This window comes from Aulonocara stuartgranti, assembly GCF_965226115.1.
Source record: "Aulonocara stuartgranti genome assembly, chromosome: 9".
Lineage (NCBI taxonomy): Eukaryota > Metazoa > Chordata > Actinopteri > Cichliformes > Cichlidae > Aulonocara > Aulonocara stuartgranti.
This window is the reverse complement of record NC_138960.1, coordinates 20,360,108-20,373,759: the sequence shown is the minus strand read 5'-3', so window position 1 is coordinate 20,373,759 and position 13,652 is coordinate 20,360,108. Positions and strand designations below refer to the sequence as shown.

Below are 13,652 nucleotides of genomic sequence, written 5' to 3'. Positions count from 1 at the left end.
ACATGTAACTTGGGGATGTAGTAATAGCAGATTTTGATCTGTTGATCTGTTCACAGCAGAAAAACAGTCTTAGAACAATTCTTGCGTGATCATTAGATTTTACGTGACAGGTAACATGAAGTTTTGCCAGATCAATTTGTATTGAGCTTTGCTACTTTGGCAGCATGGCTGGTGTTGGTGTGAGTACTTGGTTTAGCAAGGAGACACATCTAAATCAATGAATAATAGATGAGAGCAAAAAGCAACTGTTTGACAGTGAATGAGAAGTAAAAGTAAGCAATAAATCAAAGATTTGCAGGTTCTGACCTGCAGGGATTGGAGAACTCAGATCTTAGATTCTGGAGCCATGTCTCCACTTTGTGACATGACAAACCAAAACTGCTGGCTGTTTATTGATTTTCAAGTCAAAGGCTAAAAGAGCGGCTTCAAGAGTACCAAAATTGCACTTTCATCCTTACCCAATTTTTTTCTTCAGACTAGACTGCACTTTCCAGCTCGAATGATGGAATTAGAAATCTAATAAAACCATGACACACAATTGCTCCTCTGTATGGAAGCCCGTTTCCGCCACTAAAAAAAAAAAAAAGGATCCATAACTCAAAATTTCGAGTTATTATCTCGAAATTTCGACATATTAACTCAAAATTTTGAGAAAAGCAACTTGAAATTTCGAGTTAGCGCTGCCAATCAGTAATCTACGTGAATGACGTCATTTCCATGTTACCCGGAAGCTGAAGCCCTCAGCTACAAATGCTACAGCTAAGCTACCGGTATTACATCCAGTCGTGAATGCACAGATTGCTGAGTGTTTTCAGCCTGGCTTCACAAATGATGAAATCCCTGTGTTATTAGCTGAATCACATGGTGTTACTATCAGCAAACATACTTTAATTTGTTGGGATCCGTTTTTGAGTGCGCGGTCCTGCGCCATATGCTTCCGGGTAACAAGAAAGCGACCTCATTCACGTATATTTTTGATTGGCAGAGCTAACTCGAAATTTCGAGAAAAGTAACTCGAAATTTCGAGTTATATTTCTCGAAATTTCGAGAAAATAACTCGAAATTTCGAGAAAATAACTCGAAATTTCGAGTTATGGATACTAGCTTTTTTTTTTTTTTAGTGGCGGAAACGGGCTTCCATACCTCTGTAACATGTTTTCTCAGCAGTAGTGTGCCTCTGGCAAAGACAGCACAACAAGCAATTTCAAGAAATATTCTCCTCAAAAAAGTTGTTCACAAGTAGGGAAAGTTGGCCTGTTTGGTGCAGTCTTGAAATTGTGAAAGGACTCTCAATCATTTGCTTCTCCTGTGCTTCTTTATCAACCTGCAAAAATATAGTGGTAATGCAATCAATACAAGACACAAGCACAGTGCTAAAATAAAAAGATTCTTAAAACAGAAAAGCTTTAGTTTCTATGAATTGTGGTATTTATATTTTTTGAAAAAAGTTGCGTTTTTACAGTGCTGTGACTAACTGAACTGCATGGTCATTCACCCACTGAGCTGGATTTCGAGTCATTGCTCTGACAAATCAAAGCTGTCAGATTCTTAGTTAATAGATCTGGTTCTTGGTTTATGGTTGGTGTTGATTGTTTCTCTTTGTACTTTTAGTGTCTGTTCCATCATCTCTGTTCTTGTTCAGTGTGAACAGTCTTCTTGTCTCCATATTCAGTAATGATTTTTGGGGGGTTATTTCTATTTAATTTTGATTTATGTCTTTTTGTTTGTTTGTTTCAATCTAGTGTCTGGTTTTCTGTTTAACTTTCTGCCTGTCTGATTGTTTAGTAATGAATAATTAATTACTTTTGTAAATTGTTTATATCTAATAGAGAACTTCACTCTCCCTTCTAGACTTTCTAAAAGTAGAATATGAGGCAGAGCCTTCAGCTGTTGAGACGCACTCCTGTAGAACCATTTTCCCAATTTTGATTTGGGAGATACATGCTGTCTCTGCCTTTAAGATTGGACTGTCTTTTGGTAAAGTGTAAAGTTAGAGCTGGACCAGGTGACTCTGAACTATCCCTTAGTTATGCTACCAAGCTGATACTGCTGACTGACTTCCTGCTCCACTCACTTTATTTCTCCACTCATGTCTTTTCACTCCTCAGGTGTACTGCTGTCATTAAATTGTGCCATCTCTCTCTCACAGTGTGTTTTCTATCCTGTCTATTTATATTCTTTTCTCTTTCTCCTCATCCTCCTACTGGAGGAAGATGGTGTCCCCTTGTTATGTTGTAGATTTCTTCCTATTAAAGGGAGTTTTTTCTTTCCACTGTTATCTTGTGCTTACTCATGGGGGATTATCTGATTGTTGGGGTTTTGTCAAGAACGTGGCATGTTTGCTGGTGTCTTTTCAGGAACTTATTGTACTGGGAATTTCCTTTCTTGAATATAACAATTAGACCTATGCACTAAAATGGCCTCGACAGTCCCCAGATCTCAATGCAATAGTACACCTTTGGGATGTAGTGCAATGGGAGATTTGCATCAGGGATGTGAAGCCAACAAATCTGCAGCAACTGTGTGATGCTATCAGGTCAGTATGGACAAAAATCTCTGAGGAATGTTTGTTGAATTTGTGCCACAAAGAATTAAGGCAGGTTTGAAGACAAAAGCAAGGTAGTGGCAGGATCAGGGTCTCTTAACTGGTCCAGGCTCGTATATTAAATCCAGAGGCGATCGTGTCTTCGAGGATCTCAAAGGACCTAAACTTTGGAACAACCTTCCTTGACCTATCAGCCTGGATCAGTGGTTTGTTTTAAATGACTGCTAAAAACCTCATTTTTCTTAATCTTGCTCCCATTATCTTTGGCTCTGTGTGGAAGTGTGTATGTTGGAATGTGAGACTCTTTGTCTGAGTGTGTGTCTGTGTGCTGGAACATGTAGTCTTATTTTTAAAGTGCGGTTTTATTCAAGCTGTGAAGCACTTTGTAACTGCGTGTTTTAAAAAGGGCTGTACGAACCATGTTATTGTTATTGCAGTTACCTATATGCCACTTTCAGTGTTGTCTTTCTGCCATGGCTTCTGTCTTCTCTCTCTGAGAATATGTGCAGATATCTGCCTGTTTCTGATGTACAGTTAGCAGCCTCACCAAACCTCTGAATATTTATTGTTATGATGTTTGTCAATTTTCTCCGCTTTTATTTTTTCCCTCTTTATGTTTTCCTCACCCCAGCTGGTCAAGGCAGATGGGCAGCCTCCTTAGCCTGTTTTTGTTAAAAGAAATGTTGTTTTTTCCCCAATGTGCCAAATGTTTGCTCGAAGGTAATTGTTGGGTTTCTCTCTATATATTTACCATGCAGTCTAAAGTGCCTTGAGCTCACTGTTGTTGGGCTATATAAGTAAAATTGAATTTAATTAAATTGAGTTTCTAGTCGTTGCCTGACAGTTTCACTGACACAACACTTTTTGGACAGATTAAACAAAGAAAGAAACAAAAAGAAAAAAGCTGAAGTGCACCTCGCAAGTGATTCAGCGATTCAGTTGGGATTTGGATAAAGCCACGCTCGCAGTTTTCCCGTTTCCATTCTTTATGGTAAACTAAACTACCCGGCTCTTCGGTTCTGTGTCTTGTGTACTGTTTGTGTCTTTCTTGCTGCTGTTACACCCAAATTTCTCCTTGTAGGACAATTAAAGGATTATTCTATTCTATTCTATTCTTAGCTTTAGATTCGCATTTTCAGTACAGACAGACATAGGAGTTGTATTGATTTTCCTACGTCTGAGTCTCGCCATGAAGCAGCTTCTCCAGAGCACATGGTTATTTTAATGTGGGTTTATTGCACAGGAGAGGATGCCTCGTGATAGTTTGCTACCAAATGCCAAAACAAGTGATGCATGCTGCTAATTTTATCGCGGTTTCGTAGATGGCGGATTTCTATGTGTTTAGCGTTCTCATCCAGTAGAAGACATCTCATTTTAAGAAGCTGGGAGGCTACAGTGTTCATTGAGGAAACCTATTGCAGTAGATCAGTCATATTCATTCCCTTGCAACATTTTGTGGCGTGACCCTTCCCTGACTCTGCTTAACGTCTGAACAATATAGAGAGATGGGCCATAAGAGTCACTGCAATCACACCTTACTGACAACAACAGGCCATAACTTCAGCAAATGACCAGCCATTTGAACCAATAGGGAAAAACTAACCTTGGTGCAATATTTTACTTTAGAAATGAGTGTTGCTGCTGTTGAACAACGCAGACTGCTGCAGTACTGAACAAAGCTTGACCCACAGCTTTACTGGTCAGAATGACATCCAGAAATATTCTAGATAATGGAATATTTTTGTCAGGGATAATGGGATTATGAGGGCCGATGCAACCTGGCAGGGCAGGATAAGCATTCATTGTAAAACTCGTAGGTCTGGCACGGAAGGTTAATCCGCTGAAGTGTGAAGTCCGAGTTCAATTGAAGGATAGAGCTTTAGAAATCTTTATTTGCCTCCCCTACAAGTCCTTGTAATGCATCGAGGCATTGCACGTAAACAAATTGAACAAGAGACATTACGCTGCATCAGAGCACTGCAAAGGACATAACACTCACTCTACAGCCTTGCACTTGCCTAATGATTGTCATGTCATCTTTCTCTCCTTAATATGCACCTTTTTTCTCTTTGCCAAGGCCATCCGAGTGAATGGTTTGGCAAACCCCCTAGGTGCTAGGATTCCCGTGCACCTACTGAGGGCCCCTGCTTGCTGCATATCCACTAAGCCTGTGGAAAATTACAAACACACACAAGGTCACTGTGGAGTCGAGCCAGCCTCCCACAGAGCCCATCTGATCCAGGCTGAAACGCAGCAATTACCACCCTCTGTGTGCCTCCGTGTGGGGCTGCAGCTATTTCATTATTTATTTGAACAAATAGGATTACGGTTGGTCTGCGGTGGATTGATTGTGACGAGGGATGAGAGGCTCCGGGGAGCTGGGTGCTGTGGCCTGGGTGCGCTGAGCCACTCTGCTGTGTCAAGCTCACGGCTGATCTCCTGTCTTGGTCTCAGCGACTCCTCCACTTTTCCTGGACAGTGGAGCGTCGCTGCGTTGACATATGCCATCCGCTCTACTGCATTCTCCCCAGCGATTGATGGGGAAATGTTTTGGCTGGTTTGCGTGTACCAATTCTAGGAAAATATACTTTTATGAGACCATAAAAAGCATCGATCTGTGATATCCTCTGAGGCATAGAACTCAAATTTGACATAGCACATTCACACCGAAGTAATGAAGGCTCTCTTTAGGTGCTCTTAAAAAGATTGTCAGTCACAATGTGTGCATTTTAATTAGGTTTGAAATGAATTTGCATCTAAATAATGAGGGGCACGATAGAAGTTTGCGATCACTTTCAAATTAATTGCCTTAGAAGTGCAATTAAGTAAGCAGTGATTGAAATGGAAATATGAACAGTTGCAAAATACAGATTTGTTGGCTTTAGCAAATTGCACCCAACAGATTATTAGCAATATACCTGTCCAAACTGTAAGTGGACCTTATTTAGATCATTAAGGGATATGGTTTAACAAGCAAAATAACATTCATCTAGTGTAAGACTCAATCGTACACAATATTGTGGTATCTGAAATCAATTTTGTAAGGTTAAAAGAGCAAGCCTGAGAATAAACAAGAAAAATAGTTTTGGGAAACATTACCATCAGTGATCAGGTTGATTCAGTGCAGACTGTGTGGCCTCTGTAGCTAATAGCTCATCCCAGATGGAATTTGACCTGGCAGCTCCCCCCCCAAAATACCCTCCTTTGAAGTGATGAAGCTTCAGGTCTCTGAGGTAGACTTATCTGCTTCTAGAGATTGATCGAAGGTAATTTTTTTGCCCCAAGAAAACCAAGGAGGAATGTGATAGATAGCTCAGCCCCACTATCTCCCTGATGGCGATATTAGTCCTGATTAAGACAAATGGGCCTTCTCTGCCTATCCATGCAAATGCGTGCTGCCGGTGCAATTTATCTGAGAATGTGAAATTGGAGAAACAAGGAAAGCATGCTTTTCTTCACCTGATCTTTGCCTAGAAGTTTTTCTTGCTAGTATAAATCACAAAGGCTTCTACAATCATAATGGAGCCACTGATGTATTCTTTATATATGAGTGGCCATGTCTCTGTGATCTGGATATTGAGGATTTGAGGCAGGGAAGGGCTGTTATCCTAGTATAAGCAACTCTGCAGGTACAGGGTGAAGAGAGCATTTAGTGGAGTCTCATCATAGGTGGGCCTAAGCTGCTCTAATTGATGTTGATTAATGAAATCAGCTGTAGAGAAGGCAGAAGGACAACCTTATCAAGCAGGAGGTTTGACCTCTGTGCTACAGAGCATCCTGATGAATAAAGAAAGACAAAAGATATGCTACAGTAAGCATGATACATATGCTAAGTGAATGGAACTGCAAAACACAACAAAATGTGTTAATTGATGTTAAGTGCAATCGATACGTAACGTTAAAAATCACCCTCAGTTTGCACATTTTGCAAAAGAATATTGATATTGTTAATTACGCAGCAGTCTTTTTATCAGGGCTTGAAGCAAGAATAAATTTACTGCCTTAAATGTGTTATGGAAAAAACATATTGAATTAGATTAGGTTTGATTACAGATCGATTAAAGTGACTGATGAGTACCTAAAAGCGCAAATGTCGCCTATGAAAAAATATATTAATACATTTTTACATTTCTAGCAGACTAATAGCACAGTGAACTGAAAACAGTTTCTTTTTCTCCACCAGGAAAGTCTGGCCCACTTACAATGACTTTTTACTGTGGAAATGTCTGTATTTAAATGTTATTTAAAAAAATTATTATTTTTTAATTATTAAAAATAATGCAATAATACACTTTGCCTCTCTCTTAGTTTAAAATATGTATTTTCATTTAGACAGACATGATCCCTGTTGAGTCTCCATCTGTCACGTATTTAGAAAAATAATTACTTTCAATGAATTTATTAAGTCTGAGGACACTAATCACAATGATTATTTTATTGTTGCAGCCTCAGTGTAAGTATTTATTTAACTTAAATAAATAGTGAGCATATATTGGATGCTGTTAAGTACAAAGTGTCTGCATCACATTACATTAGCTTCCTAATGGGCTGTAGACGTTAGCTGCTTAGATGCTCAGCCTGATGCTTGGAGCTGGAGAGTAGCACGCAGCCTGATGCTAGCATAGCTGTTATCACAACACATCATTTGTAGTGTCTGTCTGGGCAACCAGCTCATAATATAAGCTATGTTTGTGTCAGGCTCCAGTGAGCAAAGTTGAAAAAACTGAGAAGAAGTGTTAATAAAATGAATAGATAGATGTAAGATGTAAGTCTGTTGTCTCTTTTATATTGTCATCCATCAAAAAAATAAAAAAATATTTATTTTATATATATATATATATATATATATATATATATATATATATATATTAGGGGTGCAACGATACACAAAATTCACGGTTCGGTTCGGTTCGATACTTTGGTGTCACGGTTCGATATTTTTTCGATACAAAAAAATGTTCATGCCTTTTTAATTTGTCATTTATTAAAATTATAAATATATATTTTAACTCAAAAGTACAGTTTTTAAATTTAACCCTAACCCTTGTGCGTGTTTTTTATTTTGACAGCGAATGCGCACCTGCGGACCACTTATGTGCAGCCCTGGTTATTTAGCTCGTCATATTGCAGGCACAGAAATTATTTTGTCCATGAAACCATAAAGCTGCACTTTCTTTTTGCCTTATAGTCTGATTTGTCATAACTTCTCCGTTTTGTGGTAAGCTTTTCTTTGGGTGTCACTTCTTCACCGTGACCTGTCTTATTTGGCTCAGCAGAACTAAAATATATATCTGTCTGTGAAGGTTCTCAGTCATCCAGGTCATCGTAGTCAAATATAAATCCTGCTGCTTTTACACACGCACTCACATAAGCTCAGCGATTCTCTGCGTGATCAACCTCTCATATATTTAAGCTTGCTGCGGGAGATTTCACTTGTCATGTTTGCATAGTAAGCTAACGATTAATAAGACGATGTCAGAGGAATTGGTGCGCAAATTTTCATCACTCACAGATCAGTGCTGTCGCTCTCTATACACAGTTCGCGCGATTGCAAAGTGAAAGCAAAAAAACAAGCGCAAATTCAAACGCGATTTCAATATGTCACATATTGACAGTGGCTCACCGATGCCAATGACATAATTACCCAGCTACATTTCTGAAAGAATGCAAAAGCATTGACATATATTTTTCCTTCCTACAATAGCCCGACGGGCATGGCAGAGATAGATTTTGGTAGCCCGACTGAAAAAATCGCTAGCTCCGGGACGTCGGGCTAGAGATATTGCGAGCCCTGTATCTGATTGAGGAATCACTCATCTTTGGAAAAGAGAGTTTATTACAGAGAAATGTCTCTTTTCAAAATAAAAGCTATACTATCCGCTTCTTCTGGGCTATATTCTCAGCAGCATATTAAACAGCTGTCTAAATGACTCGGCTAAAGTTAGTAGCATGCTTGCTTGTTTTTTTTCTGCTTCCACTTGTTTTTGCACTAGGATGATGTCGGCGTAAATGTGCAGTCATATTCGTTGTGTTCCCACTAGTGCTTTCAGGTTAATCTCGTTGAAATGACCTTAACGCCACAACACGGCAAATCTCCGTTAACGAGCTACCGCCGATTGCCCCGTGCATGGGGCTAGACGGCCAACACGTTAACGAGCTAACTGCGCTAACACACTAGTTCCCACCCATGTAATTGAGCATTGCGTGGCACATCCAACATACTGTTTTACTTTAGTCCATGACGTGCTTACCTTCAGGGTCATACGTCACATGAAAACCAAAATAATTCCAAACGCCAGATCTGAATGAGAGTGGGGGAGGTCCACGTTGTAAGGAGAGCTTAACTTCTGTCTCGCTAGCTTGCCCTGCGCTCTTCCTTCTGACGATGCTGTCTGTGTTGAGCGCTCAGTGAATCTGCGTTCGACTACTCCGCCTAGGCTGCACTGTCGACCCTAGGCAGAGTAGTCGAACGCAGATTCACTGAGCGCTCAACACAGACAGCATCGTCAGAAGGAAAGTTGATAAAATAAATTACAAATTTTGTATTGTTCGACATATGCGTACCGAACCGAAAGCACTGTATCGAACGGTTCAATATCGATACGAATATCGTTGCACCCCTAATATATATATATATATGCGCTGCAGGCAAGGCATACATGGAACGCCATAACCAAGTGGCCGGCATAGTGTACAGGAACATCTGTGCCGAGTATAACCTGGAAGTCCCGAGGTCAAAATGGGAGATGCCCCCAAGGGTGGTGGAGAATGACCGAGCTAAGATCCTGTGGGACTTCCAGATACAGACGGACAAAATGGTGGTGGCTAACCAACCGGACATAGTGATGGTAGACAAACAGAAGAAGACGGCCGTAGTGATCGATGTAGCGGTTCCGAATGACAGCAATATCAGGAAGAAGGAACACGAGAAGCTGGAGAAATACCAAGGGCTCAGAGAAGAGCTCGAGAGGATATGGAGGGTGAAGGTAACAGTGGTCCCCGTGGTAATCGGAGCACTAGGTGCGGTGACTCCCAAGCTAGGCGAGTGGCTCCAGCAGATCCCGGGAATAACATCGGAGATTTCTGTCCAGAAGAGCGCAGTCCTGGGAACAGCTAAGATACTGCGCAGGACCCTCAAGCTCCCAGGCCTCTGGTAGAGGACCCGAGCTTGAAGGATAAACCGCCCGCAGGGGCGTGCTGGGTGTTTGTTGTTTTTGTATATATGTGTATATATATATATATTAGGGGTGCAACGATATTCGTATCGATATTGAACCGTTCGATACAGTGCTTTCGGTTCGGTACGCATATGTCTCGACCAATACAACATTTGTAATTTATTTTATCAATTTTCCTTCTGACGATGCTGTCTGTGTTGAGCGCTCAGTGAATCTGTGTTCGACTACTCCGCCTAGGCTGCACTGTCCAGCGCAGATCCACTGAGCGCTCAACACAGACAGCATAGTCAGAAGGAAGAGCGCAGGGCACCTCCCCCACCCTCATTCAGTTCTGGCGTTTGGAATTATTTTGGTTTTCATGTGACATATGACCCTGAAGGTAAGCGAGTCATGGACTAAAGTAAAACAGTATGTTGGATGTGCCATGCAATGCTCAATTACATTGGTGGGAACTAGTGTGTTAGCGCAGTTAGCTCGTTAACGTGTTGGCCGTCTAGCCCCATGCACGGGGCGATCGGCGGTAGCTCGTTAACGGAGATTTGCCGTGTTGTGGCGTTAAGGCCATTTCAACGAGATTAACCTGAAAGGACTAGTGGGAACACAACGAATATGACTGCATATTTACGCCGACATCATCCTAGTGCAAAGACAAGTGGAAGCAGACAAAAAAAAGCAAGCATGCTACTAACTTTAGCCGAGTCATTTAGACAGCTGTTAGCACATGATTCTCCTTATGCTGCTGAGAATATAGCCCGGAAGAAGCGGATAGTATAGCTTTTATTTTGGAAAGAGCCATTTCTCTGTAATAAACTCTCTTTTCCAAAGATGAGTGATTCCTCAATCAGATACAGGGCTCGCAATATCGCTAGCCCGATGTCCCGGAGCTAGCGATTTTTTCAGTCCGGCTACCAAAATCTATCTCTGCCCTGGGCTATTGTAGGAAAAATATATGTCAATGCTTTTGCATTCTTTCAGAAATGTAGCTGGGTAATTATGTCATTGGCATCAGTGAGCCACTGTCAATATGTGACATATTGAAGTCGCGTTTGAATTTGCGCTTTTTTTTTTGCTTTCACTTTGCAATCGTGCGAACTGTGTATAGAGAGCGACAGCACTGATCTGTGAGTGATGATAATATGTGCACCAATTCCTCTGACATCGTCTTATTAATCGTTAGCTTACTATGCAAACATGACAAGTGAAATCTCCCGCAGCAAGCTTAAACATGTGAGAGGTTGATCGCGCAGAGAATCGCTGAGCTTATGTGAGTGAGTGTGTAAAAGCATTTCAGTTCTGCTGAGCCAAATAAGACAGGTCAGGGTGAAGAAGTGACAGCCAAAGAAAAGCTTACCACAAAACGGAGAAGTTATGACAAATCAGACTATAAGGCAAAAAGAAAGTGCAGCTTTATGGTTTCATGGACAAAAGAATTTCTGTGGCTGCAATATGACGAGCTAAATAACCAGGGCGGCACATAAGTGGTCCGCAGGTGCGCATTCGCTGTCAAAATAAAAAACACGCACAAGGGTTAGGGTTAAATTTAAAAACTGTACTTTTGAGTTAAAATATATATTTATAATTTTAATAAATGACAAATTAAAAATGCATGAGCATTTTTTTGTATCGAAAAAATATCGAACCGTGACACCAAAATATCGAACTGAACCGAACCGTGAATTTTGTGTATCGTTGCACCCCTAATATATATTTATACATATGTGTGTATATATATATGTATATGTGTGTATATGTATATGTATGTGTGTATATATATGTATATATATGTGTATATATATGTTGCCTTAAAGCGTGTTGTGACGCCTTACAAAATCTAAGCCATGTCCAAAGGTTTTTACACATCACTTCTGCTACATTTGTGACTAGGATATGACTAGTTAACACAAAAAAACATTATCTTGAGTATGGCAACATGGTCAGTTAATTCAACATATCATGTGCCCTTTAAATAACTCTAAAAGGTAATGAATGTCTAATCCTTATAGTCAGTAAACAAATTCCTCCACTGTCAGCTCTCCTATCTACCCCTTGTCAGTCTTTCTGTTACTGTTGTGACGTTTATTTTTGCCTGAGCTGTGTTCTTGGGATTAGTTAGCAGATTCCTAAATAGTTTAATTAGCCAAAATTGCTGAAACTCTCAGTGCAGAGGGCTGTGCAAGTTTCAAAAGAGGTTAAAGCATTAAAATCATCAAATTGTGTATGTGACATTTTCATAAAACAGAATGCAGTGATGCACAAACTTTTAATTGTGCAGTGTTTAAAAATTCATTGTCAATGCAACCATTAGAACTCCATCTTTGCGTATCGTACTAAAAAGCAGATCAGTAGTGATAGTAAAGTATGACGTTAAGTATGTGCAGGGATGTATTCAGACCTTTTGAAACAGTTATAGTCGGGTTGTTGGAAGCTGGGGATTGCAGGATCAGTGAACAAAACTGCTAAACTAATATTGAAAATTAAACCATCCCATGTCGTGGTGGAGAAATGCTGAATTCTTGTTTATTCTTATTTGAATATGATCTTCAAAAGGGGAAGTTTTAAATTGTAGACTCTCACAATGTTGGAAACGGTTCCCTACACCTCATCAATAAGGCAGTTAAAATGACCTTGGTATCCCCAGTGGTAGCTGCAGCTCCAATGATATGAAAATATTCATAGCAAAATCCCAACTCGGCTTTATACATTTTAAAATTTTGTCCAACTTTTTCCTGTTCTGTGGTCTGGGGAGTTCTATCAGTGGAGCACTTTGACACATGATACTGTTACCCTGCTGAGTGGTGCAGAATTGAAGCTGCCAATCAAGAAGCAGGAGCCCGAAGCTAATCAATGCAAGCAGGCCATGATGTGTTTCTTTCTCTTTTTTTTTCCTTGTCAAGGTTTGAGCAGACTGACAGCCTGTTGGATGCTTGGATTCACTCACCTCCTGCAGTGTGTGCAAATCACAGAGTTATTGTAACACATGTAAATTTCTCCTGCTGGCTCTATTTAAAAGGCCTTTGTGCTGTTGTTGCTAAGTTTACATAAAAAAGGGAAGTAAATGAGAAGCGTGTAGCCTAACAACAACACTGTCTGTCTAAACGGGACCAGGGGCTGTTTGTTTGACACGAAAACATTATTGCAGTGCTGTAATTTTGAAATCTGAAATCAAGATTCATGCTTATTTTAATGACAAACTGTAAAGAAAAAGATGAATAGATTGAAATGATCAAATATTTCCAGAAGATTTACTGGAAAACCCTTCAAGTCAAACGAAAGACATGCTAAAAGAGATTTAGCCATGTCTTTCCACAGATGGAAAGCAAAGCACCCCAAAACCACGGTGCTCACTTCAAAAATGCTTCACACTTGGGGGGAGATTTTGATGTTGGTGTGCAGTGCTATTTACCATCCAAGGAAGTTAACATTTTTCTTCATTATTCTAGTGAAAAATGTGCCATAAATGCAGTAAAACTATCCATCGATCCTTCACAAACTGGAGCTCTTTAATTGCTAAACTGAGAAGAGTAGTTTTTATTTTTCCCCAATTGTAGGCATTTTGTTCTGTTGTGGATTGATGGACACCCAGGTGTTTAACAATGCCTTTGTAGCCTTTTCTAGCTTTGTTCATCTCTACAATGGAATTTCTAAGGTTCTGTGAATATATTGATTAACCCTTTAAGACCTACCATAGAACCAAGTCCGTCAGAGCTTATAGTATATTTTTACATGCTGTGGAGCCATTTTTTGGAGCATTTCAAGTTGCTATACATCAATACAACCATTATAGCCCAAATTGTAATAATATGTCTGCATTAAGTGCATAGTAATTACATAAATTGCAAAAAAGTGGAATAAACTACAAAAAAATTTAAAATCGTTTTTGATTTTTTTAACATATATTTCTAGTTAGAGAAATTTAAGAGGCTCATCCC

At 39.9% G+C, this 13,652-nt stretch overlaps 1 protein-coding gene across 3 annotated transcripts in view; it reads left to right on the top strand.

The window, feature by feature from the left end:
* LOC309714921 (uncharacterized protein) overlaps positions 1 to 12,832 on the top strand; it is a 46,373-nt gene extending 33,541 nt beyond the window's left edge. The window contains exons 2-3 of one of the 3 annotated variants that reach the window (XM_082547652.1): positions 9,243 to 9,531; positions 12,618 to 12,832. In XM_082547652.1, the coding sequence (XP_082403778.1) occupies positions 9,243 to 9,531; positions 12,618 to 12,623 (295 nt within the window). In that variant the 3' untranslated portion in view covers positions 12,624 to 12,832. Of the gene's footprint in view, positions 1 to 9,242; positions 9,748 to 9,892; positions 10,103 to 12,617 lie in introns of those variants that run through there. The other 2 variants (XR_014279090.1, XM_082547651.1) reach the window with 2 other exon arrangements.
* The last annotated feature ends 820 nt before the right edge of the window (positions 12,833 to 13,652 follow it).